The sequence below is a fragment of the Hakea prostrata genome, chromosome 10 (assembly GCF_041222555.1).
Source record: "Hakea prostrata isolate BN-2017 chromosome 10, UWA_Hpros_2, whole genome shotgun sequence".
Taxonomy (NCBI): Eukaryota; Viridiplantae; Streptophyta; class Magnoliopsida; order Proteales; family Proteaceae; genus Hakea; species Hakea prostrata.
Genome location: NC_142609.1, coordinates 4,895,240 through 4,922,227, shown reverse-complemented (window position 1 = coordinate 4,922,227; position 26,988 = coordinate 4,895,240). Strand labels below are relative to the sequence as shown.

Here is a 26,988-nt window from a genome sequence, read left to right as displayed (position 1 = left end):
ATTGCCTATAGGCTTCCATCACTCCATCTCCCTCCCAATGATACCCCAAGGAGTTGGCTCATTATTGTTACTTGGGAGGTTGTACTTTTCGGACTTCCTCTTGAAGGTTGACCCCCACCCCCACCCCACCCCACCCCCGTTGTACTGCTGTCTTCACCTCCAGGGTTTTGGTGATGATAATTTATTCATCCCCTTCCAACCCCCACCCCCCATCCCACCAAAAAAAAAACTTTTCACATTCCAAATAATGAACTTGTGAAGCTAAAATGTTTATTGCAAGTAAGAATTCCTAATATGAAGTTGTAGGAAACATTTTCCTTTATATCTTCTTGCAAGTAGATGAATCTAGACATTCCTGACAATTTACTAGATATAGATTTCCAATTCCATTGTCAAAGTTATAAGGTTTTTGCCTACAATTTTAGAAAACCATTCACTTATAAGATCATGTGTTTAGGGCCATATAAAGTGAAATCTCGCTTTTTGTCTTCATCCCCCCGCCCCTTTCTTTTTCTAAAAGAACCCACCCTAATTTACTTACATGATATGTTTCTTATTTGAGCAAATTACATATAGTGTCACACCCCACCTTGCCAGATCCCGTCATAACTGAATACCTGTGGGGGTGATACATCGCAAGACCTAGGTTCAGTGACAACTCCATACAACACACGATATAGTATCATTAAAAAGGACAAGAATAATCAAGTTCAAGTATTAAAATCCAAAATCTGAAATACCGATTACAATCATCTAAGGTTTAAAATCCAAAAGACATAAATATCAGAGTTTAATAGGAAAGAGAATAGTTTGTTCGCAGCGGAAAGTCTCTAAGGAAGACTCTAATGGAAGGCGACTCCATAAGAACAATCCTGACACGAGCACGATGCATCATGTGCATCCACATCTTCTCCAATCATGCTCTCATGGAAATCTCTCGCCAATGGATCCTCCATGGGAGTGGGGTCCACGTAAACTAAAGAGAAGTCTAAAAATATACACAAATAAAGGAGTGAGTTCATAGAACTCAATGAGGTTAACTAACATTTATGTCATGCATTCATCTATCATTTCCACATCATAAACATAAGATAATCATGTGATTAATAATATAACTAAAATGATGTATGATTATGATATGATGTTCCTAACTCTTTCATGTAGTCTCTATGGTAGACACGCTTTAAGTATAAACATCAATCTCCTTTAGGCGGTTTCAATCACTCTCCCTCAACAAGAGACGTTTATTGGGTTTTCCGAGGTTGTTGAGTAAAGTCCTATCAAACCGTGGTTGGGTATATGTTACCACTCTCTCACATCACTATTTGGTATGAGACTTGGAGCATATCAAGGATAAACCTAAGACCAATGCAAGGTCATACGGTCTAGAACTACATATGGTCTGGATATCTCCCCTCATGCCTAGTGTCCTTTTGGTTCAATACATTCCCACCTATTAATGGAATCCTCAATGGGAGACATCTATTGGACCCCATTCCTTAACCCAGTGGTCATGCACATATAATAAACATGATACTTTCCATGTCCTCTCACGGATTGGTTACCGGTTCTGAGCGCCCAGGAGCCATTATCTATTATATGCAATCCTACCTCTCTATGATGATAGTGAGCCTGTTCGACATTCAAAGCCCAGCCACTAGCATCACGAGTTAACCGGCTTCAATATCCCTATCGAAAGGATAGTTGTACTCATAGGGATTCCTAGCCCAACACTTCTAGACACCTATTATTTATGCAATTTAGTCTAGATACAATCACATGATGTCACTAGGATAATGGGTGAACCCACAACCTCAGTTGATAAAATAAGTTAAGAAGAATAATTCCATTCAACATCATTCATCACATTCATTCTCATATCGTTTACATATCATTAATATAAAGTTTCAAATAAAGGATAATACCTAACATCAAACTTACCTTCTGTTCGCGCAAAGCCACACACAAGCATATTATGATAGATAATTTAGAGCAATTCATATCACTAATGGAATTCAAAATAACAACACTTAATAATACATAACATGGTTTGTCATTCCTCACCTTCAATCCAATTCCTTTTCAATTTCACAATTCGGCTCACAAGAGTCGGCGATTAAACGCACAAAAATTTCTAATCACACAAAAAGATTAATAGACACAAATTAGAAATCAAATGGGTTTCAAAAGAGTTCCCAAAATCACCCAACAAAACCCAATTTGACAATTAGGTTCAAACCCGCCATTCTAAACCTAGTTTCGAAGAAAATTCAATATTTCCCTACCGATTCAAAGTTGAGTCAAAAGAAACTTTGGGATGTCTAATTGGCACCAATAGGGTCCTAAGGGTACCTTCAATTTGATCTAATTCATTCTAAATCAAAAAGGCCCAAATTTGGCTCTCTAAATTGTCCGCGGGCGTCTCAGAGAGTCAAAACGCAAAATCGTCCGCAACGATTCATACAAAACACTTCTAAACTAAAGAAAAACATAAATATAACTAAATAAAAGTATTCAATAAACCTAACATGCATCAACTACCCAAATCTATCATTTATTGTGAAGAACACCTCATAAAACTAAGCTTAAAGAAGAGAGTTTAAGGATTCTCACATTTTCTGACGATTTCACTATGATTTGGGTGCCGGCACGCTTCCAAATGGTTGAATCCCTTTCTTCCCTTGGTTTCTCCTCCTCCTTTAGCCTGCCTCGCATTAGCATTATAAAATGCGAGTATGAGAGAAAGATAACATAAAATAGGGTTTTAAATAGTAAAAACCCGATTCTGCCCCAAATTGGGTAGGGGGCAGTCGACCAGCCGTTCAACCGACCCAATCGACCGTTAAAATTATTGATATTGATCTTGTCCAAGTTTATTTCTGTGGTTCTCCTTTTTTATTATTTTTTGGGCTCTATAGATTACTTATTGATTTGAATTGGACAGGCATGAAGTGGCGGTCGTGTAGTTAGTTATTAAATGTGAACATGTGTTTAGGGCTACATAAAAGTGAGATCTCGCTTTTTCATGTCCCCCCTCCCCCCCGGTGGTTTTTGAATTGAATTTCTTCACCCTCCCTTATTTACTTATTTGATATGTTTCTTATTTATTTAGTAAGCCAAAAATTTTGGCACCCTCCATATTTACTAATCCCGTTTATAATGAATAGGGAAACACAAAGCTGTATAATTTAAATTCTCTCATTTGCTTCAGTTCAAATTATTGATGTATGATCTTGTCCAAATATGTTTCTGTGGTGTCCCATTTTTGTTATATGTTGGCCTCTCTAGATTACTTCTTGATTTCAATTGGCAGGCATGAAGCGACATTAGTGCAAGAAGTTGTGAAAAAAGTTTGTAGTAAATCAAGAGAATACTCCCAAATTGTTTCTGACAACCTGATTGGAATCCAATCTCATGTAAAAAAAATGTTGAAGTTGTTAAACATTACATCAGAAGAAAGAAAGATTGTGGGAATCCGAGGGCTAGGTGGGATTGGTAAGACAACCATCGCAAAGGTTGTTTACAATACAATCTCGCATCACTTTGATGGATGTAGCTTTCTTGCAAGTGTTCGGGAGAGGGGACTTGTTGATTTGCAAAATCAACTTGTCTCTAATATCCTGAAAGGAGCGAGCTCCAACATCTCTGATATAAATGAAGGACTTAACATGATAAGAGAGAGATTTTGGAGGAAGAAAGTTCTTATTGTTCTTGATGATGCGGATAAAATTTTTCAATTAGATGCCTTAATCAAGAAGCGTGATTTGTTCGGTTTGGGAAGTAGAATTATAATCACTACACGAGATGAGCATATATTGGCTAATCATGTAGTGGATGAAATATATGAGCCCAATGAAATGGATGCAAATCAATCTCTTCAACTATTCTCCAGGCATGCCTTCAAAGAAGACCAACCTCCATATGAGTGTCTAGATCTCTCAATAGACATTGTGAAGAATATTGGAGGGCTTCCTTTGGCTCTTGAGGTTATAGGTGCATCTTTATTCGGTACAAGTGAATCATTTTGGCAAGAAACATTGAAGATGTTGCAAGATGGCATTCTTGATGATGAAATTCTGGAAAAGTTGAAAATAAGTTATGATGGCTTAAAGAATACAGAGAAAGAGATATTTCTTGACATTGCATGCTTTTTCAATGAAATGGATAAAAATATTGCATGCTTCATCTGGCAACAATGTAATTTTTTCCCTGAAAGAGGAATTCATGTTCTTTGCCAGAAGTCTTTGGTAAAGATTGGTGTAAATAATGAATTAAAGATGCACGATCTGCTTAGAGATCTGGGGAAGGAAATCATTCGTGAAGAAAATCGAAAGGTTCCAGGAGGGCACAGTAGGTTGTGGTCTCACAAGGAAGCCTTGGATTTATTGGATAAACATTCGGTAGGTTCTCAGTAAATGGTCATTACACTTCATTTTTTGCTTCCAAATATTAATAATGCATTTAAGCTTAAGCAAATCATATATTTCTTTTTCTTATTGTAAATATAAATGCCAGTGTGGCTGGCGGCTGCACATGGTAGAAATTGTTGGGTCTATTGGCTCCTTGTTTCAATGGAAGGGGTGTTCTATATGTTGGCTCACCAGATCTAATGTTTGACAAGTGGTCTCTAAATTTAAAGCAAATTTATTCTCCAAAACATGGTATACATGAGCAAGTTGAAGTAATAAATTTATAATTACTTCTACTTACTTGGAGTTGTTGTTTTCAGGGGACAGATAAAGTTGAAGGACTGTGTATTGACTTTGGAGGCCGTTTAAGTAGCCGACGCATTTTGATGAGTGAAGGATTCACTAAACTCACTAAACTCAGATTACTCCAGATTGACTATGCACAATTTGCTCCAAACTTTGATCTTCCTTTTTCAGAATTGATATGGTTTAGATGGAAAGGATGCCCTCAGCAATTCACATTACGGAATTTTCATCCAGTGAACCTTGTTGTTCTTGATCTATCAGATAGTCTTTTTACAAATTGTTGGGAGGGTTGGAACTACATCAAGGTCTCAGAAGGAACTTTTTCTCTCTTTTGGTTGATTTGATTTATCATGAACTGGTTCTAAAATGCTTTCTCCAATAATTCATCTCTTTCCTTCACGAAGGTGGCCAAAAATCTGAAAGTTTTGAATCTGACAAGGTGTCAACATTTATTACAGACTCCTGAACTAGGAAATCCTCGTTTGGAGGTCTTGATTCTTGAAAGCTGTAGAGGTTTAGTTGAGATCGACGGATCCATCAGTTATCTTGAGAGGCTAGTCACACTGAATCTAAGGGGATGCAACAAACTAAGGGAACTCCCACATAGCATATTGGGATTGACTTCTCTTAAAAACCTCAACTTACACTTATGTGAAGCTCTTGATGGTTTACCTGATTACGTAGGTCTTCTCGGAAACCTAGAGACTCTGGATGCCAGCTTTTGTTATATACCAAAAAAAGGGAAAAGAGAGGATGGGATGGTTCAGTGGCCACCCTCTCTGAAAACCCTGATGCTAGGTGGAAACAATTTTCGTACCCTTAAAGTTTCTGCACTTTCCTCACTTCAAACACTCGATTTACGGTTTTGCAGCGAACTGGAATCACTCCAGATACTGCCTTCTAGTCTGAAATATCTTAACCTTTTGACATGCAGCTCTCTGAAATCACTACCGACGCTTTCAAACATGACAAAATTAGAGGTGTTGTGCCTTGATGATTGTGAAAATTTGGTGGAGCTGCCAAATTTGTCCAGCTTGAGATATCTAGAGAAACTAAGTCTTGATAATTGTAAGAGCTTAGTAGAGATTGTAGGCCTTGATGGGTTGGATTCTCTACAACTGTTGACAATGAAGAACTGTGAATCATTAACAAATGTTGGGAAAGTACGTCTACCAAAGCTGGAAGAATTAAGATTTGTGGGGTGCTCAAAGCTAAGCGAATTAGACATTGAAGGCTGCAAAACGTTATATGAGATTGAGAGTTTTGGAGGATTGCATTCCCTGATCCGGTTGGAAATAGCGGCGTGCACATCATTAACACAAATAGCCGAGCTGTCCAACCTAAAAAAACTCAGGGAATTGGAAATCTTTGACTGCAAATCCATGGAAAGATTACCGGATATCTCCAAACTGGGAAACTTGAAGCATCTTTCTACTGCCGGGTGCATTATTCTAAAAGAGATTCCAGGCGTTGATAAATTGAAATCATTAGATACGTTGGATCTAAGTTTTTGCGATTCCATGGAAGGGTCAGTAGTATTTTCTGGTTCTTCTCTTTTTGGCTATTTATTTATTTTGGTTATTTTATTTGCTCTCTAAATCAGTTGCTTCTTCTCGGTTTCAATTCTACAGGGCAAAGTTACCTGTGGGTTGTGAAAGGTTTTCCAATTCTCGTGAGCAAGAGTGGTTCGCCTTCTTAAGAAGGTTAGTCTTCTTCTTCTCTCTCTCTCTCTTTTTGTCAATTTGCTCTCTAAGTCACGTATTTCTTCTTGATTTGAATTCGACAGGTATGAAGCGAAATTAGCAGATATAGTTATAGGAAGTGTTTCCATTTTTTCAAGGAATGAGCAACTTGTAGGAATACAATCTCATGTGGAGAAAATGATGAGCTTGATGGATGTTGAATCTAGAGATGTAAAGATCATGGGAATCTCAGGGAGGGACGGGATTGGTAAGACAACTATTGTCGAGTTGGTCTATGATACAATTGCACATCACTTTGGAGAATGTGTTTTTCTTACAAATCTTCTACATACCTCTCGATTGCGATTTGTCTATATCAAAGGCCAACTTTTCCAGGATATGTTGACTACAAAGCAATCTGTGGTCCATGGAAAGCAAATGCTGGATTTGATCTGTGAAAGACTTCATCATGTGAAGGCTCTTGTTGTTCTTGATAATGTGGGTGATACCTCGCAATTAGATGCATTAATGAAGTTGCGTGAACGATGTGGCTTGGGAAGCAGAATTATAGTTACAACAAGAGATCGGTCCATGTTAGAGTGTCACGAGGTGGATGTGATATATGAACCTGATGAACTGGATGCAGATCAGTCTCTTCAACTATTTTCCTGGCACGCCTTTGGAAGCAACCATCCTCCGGACGGATACCTTGATCAATCAAGAGACATCATAAGACATATTGGAGGGATTCCTTATGCTCTTAAAGTGATAGGTTGTTTTTTATCTAGTCAGAGATATGCAGTATGGATGGCTATACGGAAGATGTTGCAATATGGTTTTCTTCTTGATAAACTCCAGGAACAACGGAATTCTCTTAGAAGTATATCCGAATTGAAGCGGAGAAGGATTTGAAGATAAAAACGTTTCCAGATATGGCATGCTTTCATTGAAATGGATAGAGATATTGCATGTTGGTTCTTTGCAAAAGTCCTCGGTAAGGGTTGGTGAAAATAATGATAAACTAAAGATGCATTTTCTGCCTGAAGATCTGGGAAAATAAATCATCATCAAGAAGCCTTGAGTTTGCCATAAGATTGTAGTACTGTTCTTAGTTCTTGATATATTGTATAACAACATCACGGGTTCATTTCCAGCACCTCTAATATGCTTTTCAATTCCAAAGAAAAGATTTGGGCAGAATTTATGCTTCTAATTATCAATGGTGCCTTCAAACTCATGTCCAGTATAAATCTGTTGGGAGTGTAAATTTTGTTTTGATGACTCGAAGTTACTTTGACTTACTCTAAACCCAAATATAGATTGATTTTTTTGGCATGAGGGCAGATTAGGGTTGATAAATGCAAACCCTAGATCAAGACTAGGTTATGGTTGAGGTCTAAGTCTAACGCAATCTCTCATGCCAGATTAGGGTTGATAAATGCAAACCCTAGATCAAGACTAGGTTATGGTTGAGGTCTAAGTCTAATGCAATCTAATCCTATCTGTTACTTTTTTGACTTAATTAATGATTTATGGTGAATTAAGGTGGCTGATGCATCTCCTTGAGCATGTTTAGCTTCAATATGTTGATTAGGTTTTGAAATTGTTTATGAACTACAGACGTTTAAATTTAGAGCAACTTCAATACAGCCCCTAAGGGTTTTCAATCAATTAACTGTTAAAGGTCAATAATGGGTTGGAGACGAGCGACCAACATCAATGATAAACAAGTTGCACGAGATTTAATTTTAGCAATTCGCAAAAGAAAATCAACAAATCTGGTGATCGGATTTCAGTCATGGAAAATGAGTTAGTTACAACAATTGGACCGTATTTCAAATTTGAAATGATAGTTATGGTATTTGAATCTCAAATTTGAAATAGAGGTTACTAAATGTTATAGTGGTATTGATGCGTCTCAGTTAAACTTCTGGATTGGATTGACTGAGCCTCCTCTCGTATTCGGGACGATGAGTCCTGCAAGAAAGGTTAGACATCGTCCAGCAAGAAAGGTTAGATGCGGGCCGGCTCGTGTACCAGGCGGCTAAGAAGAATTCTTATGTAAAAGCAACACAAGATAATGTTCAGAATGTATTCGATCCTTATCGGAGGGGTATGTTCCTCTTTTTATACTATAAGCAGTGGCGGAGCCACGTTGGGACCAGAGGGAGCCATGGCCCCCAGATTTTTTTAAATTGTAAATATCCTTGTTTTTTTCCTTATTTCTCTATCTTTGAATGTGAAATACTATTATTTGGCCCCCTCCAAAAATTAAAAATAAAAATTTAAGATAAAGATGATGGGTACAAATGTCATTCATAATCTTCATCTAATGGTTATCATTTAATCCCTAGTTTTAAGGAATAAAAGGTTAAATTCTAATTAAAAACTAACTCACGATCCATGAATTTCTCCTTATATATTATCTCCTATTTTCATTTCTATTTATTCTCTAATGAATCTCCTGTTTTATTCCTATTTTTTTTTTTCTTTTTTTTCCTCACACGTCTCACAAAATATTGAAATAGTTAGCAAATTTTGAAAGTTTCCTAAATTTTCTCCACATCAGGTATTCACTCTCTTTTTCTCAAATTATTCCTTTCTCTCTCTCTCTCACTCACGAATTTTCTATTAATTTACCTAATTTTTAATGTAGACTTCACATTAAAATATAATAATATATTATGAGATGGGACCTACAGTGGGTCCCACATTGGCCCACATACATTCAGCCCCCCAATGTTCAATCCTGGCTCCGCCCCTGACTGTAAGTATTACCTTTTACGTACTTGGTAAGTTTACCTGACGGAGGCTATTGTTTCTCCTAAGATTATGCCTCCATGTTGTTGGTCCTGCTCAATCAGTGATTGAGTTGACCTTCCCCATTGAGAACGGTTGCTATATTAGTCCAACATATGTTACGCCTTGGTCGGGATGGTCAGCATATGTCCCGACTAACTAGCATGTGAAACCCCATCCGCGTAAGACCCGGTCAGGTAGGAATCTTCCGTATTAGGTATAAAGAGGAGGTTATGTTAGTTGCACCTACTTAAATTCAAATTTGAAAGTTAATTATGGTGGTAATTAACTACCTATATGCCTATTTAAGAAGATTTGGAGGAACAACAACAAAACATACGACACATAACATATCAATAATTTCAAATTTATTAATTCCTTTACAAATATAGATTTATCTTTTTATTTTTGTTTGAGTTTTAGTCTTCTCTTCAAAAAATCTATTGGCTTTTTTATTTTCTCTAAACACTTTTAATTTTCTCATTAAAATGATCTTACAAGTTTTTGCGAATCTTGTTAAAGACTGCTAATAAGTCTTCGATACATTGAGGCATCGAGATGGACTTCACATTCACATGGAGGTTTGTTTCCTCGAAATATTAGTCCATCTTCAGCTACAGCCATTGTGTGATGTGTATGGACGTGCCAGAGTCCCAATGATTCAAGAAAACAACCAGTTTTCATCTGACCTTCATGTGAATGCAAAGCTGAGAAACTTGAAGAGGTCTTTTAGGGAAATACCGACACCAAAAGATCTTTTGGAAAAGAAAAAAAGAAAAAGGCTGAAACCAAGTGGTGTTGTTTTTTTTTTTTTTTTTTTTTTTTTTTGGATGAGGTTCATCTGGGCCAGCTTACGCTCACCACGATTACATCCTCAAGGGAGATTTTATATATATATATATAATTAATGCCGCCGAACGGGTGCGAACCCAAGACCTTCCCTAGGGAAGTTGGGAAACAGGCTCCCCAAGAATTGCTACATGTGAAACAGGCACTTTAGTAGGTAATAACTATCATAATTTTCCTTTAAATTTGAATTTAATTAGAAACAACTAACAAAACATCTTTCTAAAACCATCAGAACTTCAAGTCCAGATCTGCAACCCGTCGGAGGAGCACTCTGTGCTTCCCGACCGCTTTACCACCACAAATTACAAGGGACCAGGGGATAGGTGATGGGTTTTTTTTTTTTTTTAACCTGTGGGGCCCACCAATTTTGTGGTGTCAAAACGATCGAGGAGCACAGAGTGCTTCCCTGACGGGGTAATGATCCGAATTCCAAAACTTCACATTGAACCACCATATATAACCGCTACTACCTTTCCAGATTTGATATTCAAATACAAGTGTCATTATGGTCCCATTGTCATATCCAACTCTTTTCCCATGACCGAAATTGGGTCACTAATTAAACTCACTAATCGTTTACTATAGTGGTCATTATTGTAAATAAAAATCTATAATTACAAGTACGCCCGTCATTTATTGTAGTTTGGATTTCTTCGAAGTCGGTCTTCGCCGAATGCAGGAAAGTTCCTCTGCCGTGGTCTATGGATAAGGGGTAAGTCGGTCCATTGACTTTTGTCGGATAATTTTCTTTAAACTTAGCAGCTTTGCAAGATTGTTCAGTGGTTACTAAATCTGCAATCGAACCAAGGAAAAATACTCGCGTTTGGAGGAGACGTCTCGATGGCAGGAACTTCTAAGCCCTCAACTGGTTCGACTTATGAGGTGTTCCTGAGTTTCAGAGGCCCAGACACTCGCAACACTTTTACCGGCCATCTCTACAAGGCGTTGGATGATGCTGGAATTTACACTTTCATCGACAATGAACGACTACACACTGGGGAACAGATCGGCCCAGAGCTACTATCTGCGATCGAGGAATCGAGAATATCGATCCCCATCTTCTCCAAGAATTATGCATCAAGTAAATGGTGCCTGATTGAGCTGGCCAAGATGGTTGAATGCAGGAAAATTATCCTTCCGATCTTCTACGATGTTGATCCCTCGACCGTCGGCAACCAAACTGGGAGCTATGCGGAGGCTTTTCGGGAACACAGCGAAAAGTTTGATCAGACGACCGTAGATCGGTGGAGAGAGGCGTTGCGAGAGGTTGGGAAATTAAAGGGATGGGATTTGAAGAACGTGGCTAATGGGTAAGTTCAGCTAAAACCCTTTTCCTTTCTTTATTATTTGAGCTTAGACCTCAGAACTGGGTACTCCTTGGTCAATTTTTACTGTTTACCAGTTCGCTCAAATGTTGAAGGGGGAAACAAAGAAAACTGACGATCAAATAATACGAGCGAAAAGTGATATAAAATTACGAGTGTCAATGAAACCCCGTTGGCCCAAAACAGTTCAAACCTGCCCTCAGCTCGGCTCGATTGTAGCATTACAAATTAATCGGCCTTGATTGGGACCAGTCGGGTATAGCCCTTCGGCCAGCCTAGTCTAGCCCAATGCGGTCCTATGTTGGTTTACTTTAATTAAAATTATATTTAAATTAGTTTAAATAATTGAATATCCTAGAAACCCTAAAAATCAAAATATATTCCCATGAATCTAACATTCACAAGTCAACAATACCTTATGTTCATCTATCTTTTTTTTGCTTGTTGGTGAGTTGGTTTATGGTGCCACCATTTGTCACCAATGATGGGAGCGAAACCTCAAGAGATGGACCTCTAACTCTAAAACTTTGGACTTGATTTGGAATGCCCACCCCCACCCTGCTCTTTCCCCCTTTACTTCTCTCTTCCCCTCCAGGGTTTTTGGTAATGATTATTTATTCATTCCCCAACCCCCAAAAAAAAATACCTTGTGAATAATCAATCTGCAAAGCTAAAATGTTTATTGCAGGTAAGGATTCCTAATAGTTCCAAGCAGATGATTCTAGCCGTTTTCGACAATTTACTAAATACAGATTTCCAATTCCGCTATCAAAGTCATAAGAATTTTGCTTACGATTTTAGAAAACCATTCACTTATAAGAACATGTGTTTAGGGCGATAGGCAAGGGAGATCTCGCTTTTTTATGTTTTCACCCCCCCCCTTTCTTGAATGACCCACCCTAATTTACTTACTTGATATGTTTCTTGCTTAATTAGTAAGCAAAATCTTTTTGCACCTTGATGTTTGCTAATTTCCATTTAGAATGAACAAGGAAACACAAAGTTGTATAATTTCTCTCATCTACCACAGTTCAAATTATTGATATTGGTCTTGTCTAAGTTTATTTTGTGGTTCCCCTTTTTTGTTATTTGCTAGCTCTCTAGATTAATTCTTGATTTGAATTGGACAGGCATCAAGCGACATTAGTGCGGTTAGTTGTTGAAGAAGTTTGTAGTAAATCAAGAAAAGACTCCCAGATTGTTCCTGACAACCTTATTGGAATCCAATTTCATGTCAACAAAATTGTGAAGTTGTTAAACATCACATTAGAAGATAGAAAGATTGTGGGAATCCGCGGGCTGGGTGGGATTGGTAAGACAACCATCGCCAAAGTTGTATACAATACAATCTCACATCACTTTAATGGATGTAGTTTTCTTGCAAATATTCGGGAAAGGGGAGTTGTTGATTTGCAAAATCAACTTGTCTCTAATATCTTGAAAGGAGCGAGGCCCAACATCACTGATATAAATGAAGGAATTCATGTGATAAGTCAGAGACTTTGTAGGAAAAAAGTTCTTATTGTTCTTGATGATGCGGATCAAAAAGATCAATTAGATGTATTAATGAAGAAGCGTGATTGGTTCGGTTTGGGAAGTAGAATTATAATCACTACACGAGATGGGCATGTCTGGGCTAATCAAGTAGTGGATGAAATATATGAGCCCGAGGAAATGGATGCAAATCAATCTCTTCAACTATTCTCCAGGCATGCCTTCAAAGTGGACCAACCTCCGGATGAGTATCGGGATCTCTCAATAGACATTGTAAAGAATATTGGAGGGCTTCCCTTGGCTCTTGAGGTTATAGGTTCATCTTTATTTAAAACAAGTGAATCATTATGGCAAGAAACATTGGAGATGTTGCAAGATGACATTATTGATGATGAAATTCTGAAAAAGTTGAAAATAAGTTTTGATGGCTTAGAGTATAGAGAGAAAGAGATGTTTCTTGACGTTGCATGTTTTTTCAATGAAATGGATAAAAATATTGCATGCTTCATCTGGCAACAATGTAATTTTTTCCCTGAAAGAGGAATTCGTATTCTTTGTCAGAAGTCTTTGGTAAAGATTGGTATAAAGAATGAATTAAAGATGCATGATCTACTTAGAGATCTGGGGAAGGAAATCATTCGTCAAGAAAACCGAAAAGGTTCCAGGAGGGCGCAGAGGTTGTGGTCTCACAAGGAAGCCTTGGATGTATTGGATCAACATTCGGTAGGTTCTCAGTAAATGGTCAGTACACTTCATTTTATGCTTCCAATCATTAATGATGTGTTTAAGATTAAGCTAATCACACATTTCTTTTTCTTATCCTAAATATAAATGCCATTGTGGTTGGCGGGTGCAATGGTAGAAATTGTTGGGCCAAGTTGTAAGGGATCCAATACTTGTTTCAATGGAAGGGGTCTTCTATAATGTTGGCTCACCAGATCTAATGTTTGACAAGTCATCTTTAAATTTAAAGCACAATAATTCTCCAAAACATGGTGTACATTAGCAAGTTAAGGTAATGAATTTAAAATTACTTCTACTTACTTGGAGTTGTTGGTTTCAGGGGACAAATAAAGTTGAAGGACTGTGTATTGACTTAGGAGGCAATTCAAGTAGCCGACGCTATTTGATGAGTGAAGGATTCGCTAAACTCACTAATCTCAGGTTACTCCAAGTTGATTATGCACAATTTGCTCCGAACTTCGATCTTCCCTTTTCAGAATTGATATGGTTTAGATGGAAAGGATGCCCTCTACAATTTGCGCTACGGAATTTTCATCCAGTGAACCTTGTTGTTCTTGATCTGTCGGATAGTCTTGTTACAAATTATTGGATGGGTTGGAACTACATCAAGGTCTCAAAAGGAATTCCCCCCCCCCCCCCCTCTCATTTGGTTGATTAAATATATCATAAAATGGTTTTAAATGTTGTTCTCTGATAATTCATCTCTTTCCTTTACGCAGGTTGCAAAAAATCTGAAAGTTCTGAATGTGGCAAGGTGTCAACATTTATTACGGATTCCAGAATTGGCAAATCCTCGTTTGGAGGTCTTGATTCTTGAAAGTTGTAGAAGTTTGGTTGAGATGGATGGATCAATAAGTAATTTTGAGAGGCTAGTCACACTGAATGCGAGAGGTTGCAACAAACTAAGGGAACTCCCACATGGCATGTTGGGATTGACTTCTCTCAAAAACCTTAACTTACACTTATGTGAAGGTCTTGTTGGTTTACCTGATTACATGGATCTTCTCGGAAACCTAGAGACTTTGGATGCCAGCTTTTGTTACATACCAAAAAAAAGGAAAAGAGAGGATGGAATGGTTCAGTGGCCATTGTCTCTGAAAACCCTGATGCTAGGTGGAAACAATTTTTGTAACCTTCAAGTTTCTGCACTTTCTTCACTTCAAACACTCGACTTACGGTTCTGCAGTGGATTGGAATCACTCCAGTTACTACCTTCTAGTCTGAGATATCTTAACCTTCTGAGATGCAGCTCTCTGAAATCACTCCAGACGCTTTCAAACACGACAAGATTAGAGGTTTTGTGCCTTGATGATTGTGAAAATCTGGTGGAGTTGCCAGATTTGTCCAGCATGAGAAATCTAGAGAAATTAAGTCTTGATAATTGTAAGAGATTAACAAAGATTGCAGGCCTTGATGGGTTGGATTCCTTACAACTCCGGGTACTTCCTTCTAGTCTGAAATATCTTAGCCTTCTGAGATGCAGCTCTTTGAAATCAGTCCAAACACTTTCAAACATGACGAAATTAGAGGTGTTGTGCCTTGGTGATTGTGAAAATCTTGTGAAGTTGCCAGATTTGTCCGGCATGAGAAATCTAGAGAAATTAAGCCTTGATAATTGTAAGAGCTTAAGAAAGATTGCAGGCCTTGATGGGTTGGATTCTCTACAACTGTTGACAATGAAGAACTGTGAATCATTAATAAATGTTGGGAAAGTACGTCTACCAAAGCTGGAAGAATTAAGATTCGTGGGGTGCTCAATGCTAAGAGAATTACTAATCGAAGGCTGTGAGACGTTATTTGAGATCGAGAGCTTTGAGGGATTGCATTCCTTATGTCGGTTGGAAATAGCGGCGTGCACATTATTAACACAAATAGCCGAGCTGTCCCACCTAGAAGAACTCAGGGAATTGGAAATCTTGGACTGCAAATCCATGGAAAGATTACCGAATATCTCCAAACTGAGAAATTTGAAGCATCTTTCTACTGCAGGATGCGTTATTCTAAAAGAGATTAAAGGCCTTGATAAATTGAAATCATTAGTGACAGTGGATCTAAGTCGGTGCGATTTCACGGAAGGGTCAGTAGTATTTTTTGGTTTCTTCACCCTTTTTCTTTATTTATTTATTTTAATTATTTTATTTGCTTCTAAATCAATGGCTTCTTCTCGGTTTCAATTCGACAGGGCAAAGTTACCTGTGGGTTATGAAAGGTTTTTCAATTCTCGTGAGCAAGAGTGGTTCACCTTCTTAAGAAGGTTAGTCTTTTTTTTTTTCTCTCTCTCTCTTTATGGTTGTTAATTTGCTCTCTAGGCCACCTATTTCTTCTTGATTTGAATTCGACAGGTATGAAAGGAGACTTGCAGACATAATTGCCAGAAGATTTCCCATTTCGAAAAAAGATGAGCTATTGGTAGGAATACAATCTCATGTAGAGGAAATGTTGAGCATGATGGATGTTGCATGTATAGATGTAAAGATCGTGGGGATCTCGGGGAGGAACGGGATTGGAAAGACAACTATTGTCACATTGGTCTATGAAACAATTGCACATCACTTTGGAGAATGCGTTTTTCTTACCTCTTATTTCGAATTCCTCGAGTTGCTCCGTGTAAGACATCACATGCCGAAAGTTCTAGTTGTTCTTGATGATGTAGCTGATATTTTGCAATTAGATGCATTAAAGAGGCTGCGTAAACTATGTGGCTTGGGAAGCAGAATTATAGTTGCAACAAGATATCGGTCCATGTTAGAGCATCATTACGTGGATGTAATATATGAGCTTGATGAACTGGATGTGGATCAGTCTCTTCGACTATTTTCTTGGCATGCCTTTGGAAGTGACCAACCTACAGACCAATACCTTGACCAATCAAGAGACATCATAAGGCATATTGGAGGGCTTCCTTTTGCTCTTAAAGTTATAGGTTGTTTTTTATGTGGTCAGAGATATGCAGTATGGCAGGCTACACGAAAGATGTTGCTGTATGGTTTTCTTCTTGATAGACTCCAGGAACAACGGAATTCTTTTAGAAGTGTATCCCAATTGAAGCGGATATAGATTTGAAGACAAAAACGTTTCCAGCTATGGCATGCTTTCATTGAAATGGATAGAGATATTGCGCGTTTAAAATAAAGATTTAGGTAGAATTTATGCTTATAATTATCAATGATGCCTTCAAACTCATGCATCTTATGAATATGTTGGGGTGTAAATTTTTGATGACTCGAAATCACTCTGATTATAAACCCAAATAGATTGATTTTTTCAACGCGCGTGAGGGTGGATTAGGGTTGATAAATGCAAACCCTAGATCAAGACTAGGTTATGGTTGTGGCCTAAGTCTATCCTATCCCAGCCTAACTTTAACTTTTCTGACTTATTAGCGATTTATAGTGAATGAGGTCGCTAATTCATTTTCTTTAGTACATGTAGCTTTAGCTTCCATCTTTGATATCTTGATTAGGTTTTGAAATTGTTTATGAACTATAGATGTTTAAATTTAGAGCAACTTACATATAGTCTCTTTGGGTTTACAATCAAATTACATCTGCCACCAATGAGAAGATATCAATTACCAATGCACTGCTACATAAGGATTGAAGGTAAATGATAATTCTTACCAAAAAAAAAAAAGGTAAATGATAATTTCATCACCATACAAATATGTGAAATACAAAATTTATCCTTCTTTATTCAAGTATTTTCTACAATCTTGACTTTGCCATCGTATCTTATCATTTTCTCTCCTCTCTACTGGTTTTCCTTTCTTCGACAACAGCAGCTTCAACAAAATAAGTATATGGTGGTGGTGAGGCTAGTGCTCCTAGAGCTAAGGAACAAGTTGAGAGAGGAGAGAAAATACAAAAAGGGATGAGGAAAAAATATTTGAATAAAAAAGGGTGAGATTGGTATTTCATATATTTGTCTAAATTATCATTCAATTTCAATCATTAGCAGTAGGGGTGCATTTGTAATTGATGATTTTTTTTTTTTTTATCAAAGATAATAACAAATATAATTGATTACAAACCTAGGAGTGCATAAGCTATCTGCTTTAGTTATGGATATACTTCTGACATTAATTTAAATGAAAAAAAAAAACCACTTCTGACACAGTGATTAACTTCCTATACAACGGTAACAAAACCAAAACGTGTGCATTAATTGAGCCTAGACTGTTAAAGTTTAGTTAGATTTCTTCATTAGCATTAAAGATCACAAAGAGAACTCCTTATGGTAAATATAAGGGTTTGGGAAAATTGCATATAGATCCCTTATGGTTGCTATCAATTACATTCACTATCCTTTGAAAAAAATTAATTACAAATGCCCCACTTAACTTAAAATCTAAAAATGGACAGTTCTGCTGAAACAGTAACGGGACATTTATAATTGATTTTTTTTTCCAGTGGTAATAGATGTAATTAATTACAAACATAGGGGTCTAAAGGTAATTTGCCATAAGAATTTTTATTTGCTGCAACAACTACAACTAGCAGCGAATTGTTGTGATTTTGCCATGTTTATAAAAAAAACAATAGGATGGTGTCAAATAAGATGTGGAGATTCTGTTGTAAATATGACTTTCGTTTTACATTCCCAAAGGTAATTGAGGTTGGCTTTACACTACGCACTTCGGATCGACTAAATCTTGACAACCTGGGAGCTAATCAAGGAGTTTTTACCCATCCCCTCATAATTCCTAGCCATTGGAAGCAATCCGTTATCTTCTCTTTTTAGTATCCAAGATAGATGAAATCCCTAAGGCTGCGTTTGTTTGCAAAGGTGGGGTGGGAAAAAAAAACATGTGAGTCCAATGTGTAGTGGGGTGAGGAAGAAGGAAATGAAATGAAAGAGTTTTGTGGAAAAGTAATAGGGGTGGGTCCCACTTTTTACTTTTCACAACTTTCCCACAAAGTCCCACCAAATATGTGAGGTTTTAAAATGGCATGGGGTGGGAAAGTTGGGCTACCACATCAGCAGACAAGTCTCTCACTTTCCCACCCCAAGCAACCAAACAATATACTATTTTGGGATTTAAAGGAAAAGTAAGAAATCTACACATTTTTCAAGATTTTTCCCACTCATTTTTTTCCACCCCATCTTTATTCCAACAAACAAACGCAGCCTAAAGAAAATATTAGCCAGCACAAGTTCTTGATTGCATCTAATAATTTAGCTGCATCAGCAGAATCCGGATCTTCTACCCCATCGAGGCATGGCCTCCTGACCACAAAAACCAGTGGGTCCCACTGGTGAAAAAAAAAACTTTTATTTTTATTTTTTTCAAAAAGTATTTTTCACCGTGGGCCCCACTGATGTTTGTGGTCAGGAAGCGTCGGGTTCGCTGATCCGGACTCAGCATCAACATTAGGGGGACAGGAACGAAGGTTGTAGAACAATCTGAATAGCATACTGAATTTGTAAATTTTATTGGTATTTGTATTAAAAAAAAAAATCTTGCAAATTTTTTAAAGTGAAACACCTGAAGGTTGATTCTACCGGACTCTAATCTCCTATTTTTCTTTAATGTAAAAACAAAATTTTATATTTACCTAAGTACCCTTCTATTTTCACTTACAATTTTTAGAAATTTTTTGTACACGTGGCTAGATCCTAATGGCTCGTAACTAACTGTAGTTGTTTTAGCAAATAAAAATTCTAAGAATTTCATCTATTCTACTGTGATTCAAATGTACAAATAACCTCAGGCGTGTCGTCATCATTGGGTCTAAATCTTCCATTTACATTGCTGAGTGGAGGAAGAAGATTGGAATCTTATGTATATATTTTTTTTGAATTTTTTTCATATTGAGGATTTTCATTGCTAGTTTGTTTGCTGGTTTGATTTCATTTAATGAGGAGATCTAATTAGACTCGGGTGGGCTAGCACCTCACCTCCATTGAATCTGTGGCAAAATCTTGAACGTGTGTGTTGAAAAATTTTCTCCGCACTTGGATAGGGCATCAGAATTAGAACGAAAAAGGGTAACAGCAGTTCAATATGAAGAGTATAATTCATTGTTTTTTCTTATCACAAGTTCAAATCAGGTTTCATTGAACGAAAAAGTCGGGTTAGAAAACCTGGATTTTCTCTTCACTGGCCTAATAAGATGATCAAAGAAAATTGAATTATTGGGCAGCGACTTTCAACAGAAGGACTTTTATTTGCGGCAGCTGCTGCTGCCAGTAGCTGACCGCCAGGATTTTGCCACAGATTTGAAAATCAATCGAACGGTGGAAATTAAAAGATAAAAGATCATCTTGTAAATATCATTTCTTGTTTTTACTTTTAATGGTTTAATAGTTTGTAAATTTACAAAAAGTACTCCTGGCTCTACGACTTTTAATCCCGCACCGATTTTCTGATTTGTTTAAGAGAAATCACAAATAAAAATCCTCTGAGGTGAGAAACTCTTCACTCAACTCAGGAACACCAATGGTACAGGCTTCACCACTTTTGTCAACGTTGTCGACCACATTTCTTAACTAGGAAGTACCAATTTCGTTTTGATCGAACTCCATGAGCATTTCATCTGGGAACTTCTCACTATCGCTGCTCATCTCTAAAGTTGTCGTTTGTCTCGGTCTCCCCCCATTGACACCCAAAATTTTCAAATACTAAGTGCCAAAATCATAATAAAAAAACCCAAGAAACTAGCTAAGTAAGAAATAAATAATCAAATGAAATGTGTAAGACCATGATCCATTCTGCAAGACAAATAAATTAAACAAAAGTAAAAAAGAAAAAGAGAATGCTGGAGATGTTGTGAATAAGGGTTACAATGTGAACGGTGGTTACTTTGAATGAAAATGTACCATTGGAAACGCTTCATATATAGTTTCTCCACCAGCCTTCCTACCACCAAGAAATTGCCCCGAAGCAGTTTTCTTCTGCTTTTCCCACTCCACTGTTCGCAAAAGCGAGATAAATTGCGATCTACCAAAGAATCAACGGATCTTTTAGTTTCTCCTTAAAAACGGCAGATGCGAACTAGATACAATGGATTATTCCTCTCCTACAGCCGTGCACTCAGCATTCAGTTTCTTCTTCTATCTTCTTCTGTCCTCTCTTCTCTGAAAATCGATTCGTGCGGGATTAAGGGTCGTAGAGGCAGAGAGTACTTTTTGTAAATTTACAAACTATTAAACCAGTAAAAGTAAAAATAAGAAATGGTATTTACAAGATGATCCCTTATCTTTTAATCGGATCATCCGAATTTAAATCCAAATCTGAACTAATGGAATTCAGATGCTCTTAAGCGGATACGAATATGAACTAAATTCGAATTTTCGACTATCCATTTACATCTCAATGTCCCATTTACATCTCAATGTCATGGATGTACATTTTGTTTCTGCACAGCAGTGGTAGATGTGATCGGGTCCATGTTATTAAGGATCCTGTACTCATTTTATTGGAGAAGTCTTAGAAATATGGGCATATAACTGAAACATATTTCAAAATAATAAATACAAATTGCCTCAAACATTTGTTGTCTAATATTAAATTCAGTGGAATTTTTATTGTTTTTACACCTCTAAATGCAATTTTGGTCTATATAACATGCCCATTGTCTTCTTCTCCTCCATTTGCAAAGGAATCCTGTCAAAATGTGGGTGTAGAAGTTGCAGAATTCTTCCTTTTGCAAGTGAGTTGATTTGGTTGATTTGGAAGGATGCCTTTTGCTGGGTATTATTTTTGTGATACTGTAGAGAAATTGGCCTTCTGTGCTGTCTTAGTCAACTTTAGATGGAGTAGAATCTCAAGAAATAGACCTCTGAACTTTCGGTCTCTTCACCAGAATTGGCATCTTAAACCAAGGTTTTAGCTATCCCCTATACATGTACCGACTCTCCAAGGAACAGGCATGTTGTCTCCTAGGGTCTTCCCTCTTCCTTCCTCCAGGCCTCTCCCTTTTGTCCTGGAGGCCTGCTTGTGTATTTGTTTATCTTCTTCCCCATTTTTGGGGGGCTCATATAGTCCTTTTTCCCTTCTGGTAATGCATTTATGTTTTTCACCAAAAATAAGAGGCTCATTTCGGGTTAAAATTTCACTAATATGGTTGGTTAGTTGCCTTAATGTTCACCAATGTTTGACAAGTGATAATCGAAGTACAACAGTTCAGAACACCATGGAATATTTGCAGGTTCTATTATTAGAAATTCTTGTACTGAAGAGTTCTTTATTTTGAGAACTGATAAAGTTGAAGGGCTGTGTATTGACTTTGGAGATAGCTCAAGTAGCCAACACTATTTGATGAGTGAAGGATTTACTGGAATGTCTAAACTCAGGTTGCTCCAAGTTGATTATGCACACTTTGCTCCAGACTTTGTGCCTTCTTTTTCAGAACTCATATGACTTAGATGGAAGGGGAGCCCTTTGGAATTTACGCTAGCAAAATTTCATCCAGTGAACCTCATTGTTCTTGATCTATCATGTAGTCTTTTTCAAGTAGATGGATAGGTTGGAAGTACGTAAAGGTCTTGAAGAAACTTCTTCATGTCTCTTATTTGTTTTCTGCAATCAATGTTAACTTCTTTGAAAAATATACATGATTCCTCTCTATTTTTGCATGCATGTGGCAAAAAGTCTTAAAGTTTTGAATCTGACAGGGTGTCAGTACCTTTTGCGAACCCCTGAACTAGCAAATCATCGTCTTGATTCTGGAAAACTGTATAGGTATGGTTGAGATTGACCAATCCATCAACCATCTTCAGAGGCTTGTCTTATTGAATCTTAAGGGATGTGCTAAACTAAGGAATCTTCCATATGGTATCTGGGGGTTGACTTCTCTCAAAAGCCTCAACTTGCATCAATGCGAAGGTTTAGACACGTTACCTGATTCCATAGGGTTTCTCAAAATCCTAGAGACTCTTGATTCCAGCTTTTGTTTTTTCAGGGATGGGAGAATTCCTGATGCTTTAGGGTGGCTATCCTTTTGGAAATCTTGAGACTAGGTGGAAACAATTTTTGTAGCCTACCAGCGACAATTTCTATCCTTCGTCACTTCAAACACTTGATCTAAGATTCTTGAAATGTCTCCCAGAACTTCCGTCTAGTCTGAAATATTTTAATCTTCTGAGATGCAGATCTTTAAAGTCACTCCCTAGGCTTTCAAACTTGACAAATTTAGAAGCACTTCGCCTTGATGATTGTGAAAATATGGTGGAGTTGCCAGATTTGTCAGGCCTGAAAATTTTAGAGAAATTAACTCTTGATAAACTGTCAGAGCTTAGCAAAGATTGAAGGTCTTCAATGCTTGGACTCCCTACAACTGTTGACAGTTAATTACTGTGGATCATTAAGAAATATTAGGATTTGCGGCTTGAAAAAACTAAGAGAATTAAGATATGCAGGCTGCTCAAAGCGAAGAGTATTGGAAATAGAAGGTTGTGAAATGTTATGCAAGATTGACAGCTATGTGGGATTGGATTCCCTTGAGCAGTTCACAATAAAGAGTTGCTCATCATTAATGCAAATCCCGCAACTGCATGACTTGGGAAAACTAAGAATGTTAGAAATCTTGGACTGCAGACCCATAAAGATTACCCTTTTTTTGTTTGAAAAACTTGAAGCATCTATCCACTGCGGGATGCATCAATCTGAAGGAGATTCAAGGCTTCACAGCACCTCTAGAGACAATGGATTTTAGTAATTGCAGATCTATAGAAAGATTTCCAGGCCACATGTGTATAAAAGTGAAGCATCTATCCTTTGCTGGTGCATCAATCTGAAGGAGATTCCAAACCTCATTGGATTGGAATCCTTGGAATCATGGGATATTAGTAACTGTGGGTTCATGGAAAGATTCTTGGACATCTCCAACTTTAGAAACTTGAGACATCTATCCACTTCCGGGCCCATCAGTACAAAGGAGATTCAAGGCCTTGATTAGTTGGAATGCTTCAAGGGTTGATCTTAATTATTGAGTGGCAGATAAATTTGAAGCATCTGAAAACTGGCCTGTGCATCAATCCAACGGTGTTTTTCAAAGGCCTTGTCAAGCGCAATATAGATGGGTCCTGGTTTTTGAGATCCTTCCTGGGTAACTCTATTTGCGATATGGTTGGAAAGTTGTTGTTTGGGTACTATGATCACTCACTTATGGTGGGAGAGGAATCTTAGGAGATGGATCCCCAACTCTAGATCATCCATTGATATGATTTGGAAAGCCATTTGCTTTGATGTCACAGCCCGGCTTCAGATGTACCCTCACCCCCCTGTCCAAGACACCCCAAGGAACAGGCTGATGGTTGTTACCTGGGGTCTTGGCTCCCCTCTTTTGTCGCCTAGTCAGTTGTAGCTTGTGTCTGGGTCCCTTCCGTGACCTTCTTTGCTTTTCCTTCTTCCCCTTTCCCTTGTATATTCTTTCTTCCCTTCAGGGTTCTTTGGTTATGAATTCTTCATTCACCCCCCCCCACCACCCACACCCTGCCCACACCAGAAAAAGGGGGCCGGGGGGGGGGGGGGGGGGGGGGGACGGCACAAATTGGAATTATTTATTCTGGAGTTTCAGTAAGTAGAATGAGTGAGCAGGTAGCTGTGAAGATATTGGAATATAGAGTCATTATCAGCAGCAGATTTCCATTCATTTATATAATTTCATAGGGAAATCTTATTTTCCACGGAGTGTAGCCAAGGATGCTGTAGTTCTATAAGAATACATTATTTTCATGCCAAAAACTGTTTTTGCTAGTTTATGGGATGTCAGTATTTATATGCCTAACTGAAACTGAGAAATGTTTGTTTGTCTAAGCTACATATGTCTTCACAGTCAATGTTCAGAAAGCTTCAATTGAGTCCACTTGTTACAAAATGTAATCAATAAGAGAATGATACATTGGAAAAAGAGGCCGCAAATCAAACCAATCCACAAGCCCTGCACCAAAGCAAAGTTATCAGTAGCATTATCTTTAGACATTTCATTGAATACAGCCCAGGATTTAAGCACAAGAAGTAAAGCAGAACCATAGATTATGAAGTCATGCCTTCATCCATTTGGATGACAGTTGTAGCTAGTTACTTAATTCGGTTGGCTCACCTTTGTGTGTAGGCCAACCTTAAACCCAAGGATAACAGATATTGGTGTGCCAACTATGTAAAAAGCTGCAAAATTGGTCAATGCAGCCCAGTGTTGCCAACCGCATCCTCTAGCCACCCCTGCAGAACCGAATCAGAAGCAACAAGATTAACCATATGATGTTACTCTTTGCTCATCATATTATGAAACCTATGATAAAAACTCAAGGTTATTAAAAGTTTTCTTGACTTTAACCTGACAAAATTCCTTGTGCTGAGTCTAGTAACATTGAAATTGCAAGTAAGGGGGTGATAGAAGCAAAATCATCCTTTAATAAGTAGCTATTACTGAAGAGGCTGGACCATAGGTTGTGAGCCACAATCAAGAGTAGGCTAATTGTTAGAGCAAGAACAATGGAGAGCTTTAACGTCACCATCATGGCTTTCTTTGCATGATTGATATTTCCAGCCCCAATCTCATTTGACACGCGGGTACTGTAACAAGAACAGACTCAATACTTTGATTGGGTTATGACAGAAGGAGTACAAACAACAAAACAGTATTTGCAAATCCCTACTCTCCACCAACTTTACCTCACAGCTGCACTCAGCCCAGAGGTTATCATATATGATACAGATTCTGTGATCACACTGCACAGATAACCCCCAAAACATGTTAACCCTTATAATTTCTAAAAAGTATACAACATTTAAGGATTCTTAATCTTACCACAATGCTATTAGTGCAGTGCTGGTTTGTGACTCCGGCATCAGCCCAGCAAGTAATACCAGAAGTTCAAACACTCCAAACTCCAAGCTGGAAGAATAATGAACAGAGAATAAAGGTAATAGTTATAATAAGTTTTAATTTATCAGGAACTCAGAATGCTCAATACTTCCTAAGGTGGTACACCCACAAAATTTTTTTTGACTGCTGGACTTTTCAGTGAATCAGTATTTCTATTTTCAAACCCGGATCTCTTTACCTGTATGTAAATCCGTTGTTGTGGTTCTGTGATTGCAGATGTTCTCTTTTTATCACCTTATGCCCCTCTCAGCAGTCTTAATGGCTGCATGGAGGGGCCATTATTGAAGCAAAAGGACATATGTCATCACGAAACTGTATGTGAAGTGTTCTATGTACAGGTAAGTGAACTAGACTCTGTTTTTTCTTTGTATTCCTCCCTAAATGAATCTCATTGGTGCAACAAATGACTTTCTGGTGCTACTTCAACATAGAAATTAATCTAGAAATAGATGGAATATTATGGTGGATGACTAGATATCACTTTACCACACCATCACTGCTGAAAAGATGGCCAGCCTTATGTTGGGAAGCAAATGATGAATGGACTCCATTGAAAGTCCTCCCAGCGTATGTTTGAGTTTTACTGAGTACTTCAAGTAGAAAGCCAACATGAGAACCGAGAGCCATAGTGATACGACTGCTGCTACTGGTCCTCCTTCGAAACCAAGAGGAGTGTGATGAACTAACAGATATGCTAGGCCAACATGGATGCCTAACGGAACCAGCGAACAAAGAATAAGTGGTTTAACAACACTCTGTGTCTGGAGAAATCTGAGGATGCATTGTAAAAAGCCATATGCAAACAGCCCTGGAATCAAGCACTTCAAATAGCTGCTGGCAACTTTTGCTACTTGAGGATCTTGATGAAGAAAAACTAGTATGGGTTCTGAGAAGAACCACGAAAGAGATGCAACAACAGAGAATGTGAAAGATATGATCATCGATGATTGCAAGTAAATTCCTAACATTCTGTGAATATTTGCTCCATATGCTTGACCACAAAGAGTCTCAAGTGCCCCACTCAAGCCTGTCTGGAAAATAATTATGAAACATTGGTTAGATCAAGGTGAAAACAATAGAAAGAACACAGTTAAGGAAGAAACATTGAAAATATTGTATAATGTTATGATCTATGATGGAAATAGCCAACCGTGAGTGCGAATCCTGTTACAGTTGCCCAAGAGTTGGCCAATGTGGATCCTGCGAGCTCCAGTGCTCCAAGGCGACCAGCAAACATCACCGACACCAATATGATGAGGTAATATGATAAGTTAGTAATGATCAGAGGCACAGAGATAGAAACCTGTTTCTTGGCTTCGTTTGTATCTAAGACCTTCCTCCATATTGTTTTTTCTCTCTGACTGTAGTTCTCTGATATTAAAGTAATGTTGCAGGGTTCAATTATATTAACAGCAGTAGATATTGGAGATATATGTGTCTCAAGTTCAACTGGAGTAATTTCTAACTCCATTATTGTTGTTGATATAGACATGTTTAGTTTGTCTTTCTCCTTACACAGTTTTGAAATTCTTCCCAACAAAATTTTCTG

The 26,988-nt window shown here is 37.8% G+C and overlaps 3 protein-coding genes across 3 annotated transcripts; 2 read left to right on the top strand and 1 right to left on the bottom strand.

The window, feature by feature from the left end:
* Positions 1 to 3,154: 3,154 nt before the first annotated feature.
* LOC149001639 (uncharacterized) lies at positions 3,155 to 7,309 on the top strand. Its single transcript, XM_089137113.1, has 5 exons — positions 3,155 to 4,400; positions 4,730 to 5,020; positions 5,120 to 6,243; positions 6,347 to 6,418; positions 6,502 to 7,309. The coding sequence occupies exons 1-5, from the start codon at positions 3,228 to 3,230 to the stop codon at positions 7,307 to 7,309; spliced, it is 3,468 nt and encodes a 1,155-aa protein (XP_088993239.1). The 5' UTR covers positions 3,155 to 3,227.
* Positions 7,310 to 10,812: 3,503 nt separating this feature from the next.
* Positions 10,813 to 16,851, top strand: LOC149001638 (uncharacterized). The gene is made up of 6 exons (XM_089136226.1): positions 10,813 to 11,355; positions 12,501 to 13,587; positions 13,928 to 14,218; positions 14,328 to 15,685; positions 15,791 to 15,862; positions 15,951 to 16,851. Exons 1-6 carry the CDS (start codon positions 10,886 to 10,888, stop codon positions 16,663 to 16,665), a joined length of 3,993 nt encoding a protein of 1,330 aa, XP_088992352.1. The 5' UTR covers positions 10,813 to 10,885; the 3' UTR covers positions 16,666 to 16,851.
* Positions 16,852 to 24,386: 7,535 nt separating this feature from the next.
* LOC149001637 (protein DETOXIFICATION 18-like) lies at positions 24,387 to 26,988 on the bottom strand. The gene is made up of 7 exons (XM_089136227.1): positions 26,590 to 26,988; positions 25,926 to 26,470; positions 25,362 to 25,448; positions 25,226 to 25,282; positions 24,888 to 25,126; positions 24,654 to 24,772; positions 24,387 to 24,491 (listed from the first exon to the last, which is right to left on the bottom strand). The coding sequence occupies exons 1-7, from the start codon at positions 26,929 to 26,931 to the stop codon at positions 24,387 to 24,389; spliced, it is 1,494 nt and encodes a 497-aa protein (XP_088992353.1). The 5' UTR covers positions 26,932 to 26,988.

Bases quoted from the DNA above. Each gene is read 5' to 3' on its own strand.
- LOC149001638 (XM_089136226.1), top strand. From the start codon at position 10,886: ATGGCAGGAACTTCTAAGCCCTCAACTGGTTCGACTTATGAGGTGTTC. The intron at 14,219-14,327 runs GTCTCAAAAGGA...TCCTTTACGCAG, and splicing joins TGGGTTGGAACTACATCAAG to GTTGCAAAAAATCTGAAAGT. The intron at 15,686-15,790 runs GTCAGTAGTATT...TCAATTCGACAG, and splicing joins CGGTGCGATTTCACGGAAGG to GGCAAAGTTACCTGTGGGTT.
- LOC149001639 (XM_089137113.1), top strand. From the start codon at position 3,228: ATGATCTTGTCCAAATATGTTTCTGTGGTGTCCCATTTTTGTTATATG. The intron at 4,401-4,729 runs GTAGGTTCTCAG...TGTTGTTTTCAG, and splicing joins ATTTATTGGATAAACATTCG to GGGACAGATAAAGTTGAAGG. The intron at 5,021-5,119 runs GTCTCAGAAGGA...TCCTTCACGAAG, and splicing joins AGGGTTGGAACTACATCAAG to GTGGCCAAAAATCTGAAAGT.
- LOC149001637 (XM_089136227.1), bottom strand. From the start codon at position 26,931: ATGTCTATATCAACAACAATAATGGAGTTAGAAATTACTCCAGTTGAA. The intron at 26,471-26,589 runs GTTGGCTATTTC...ATTATTTTCCAG, and splicing joins TAACAGGATTCGCACTCACG to ACAGGCTTGAGTGGGGCACT. The intron at 25,449-25,925 runs GTAAAGTGATAT...TTATTCTTCCAG, and splicing joins TTTTCAGCAGTGATGGTGTG to CTTGGAGTTTGGAGTGTTTG.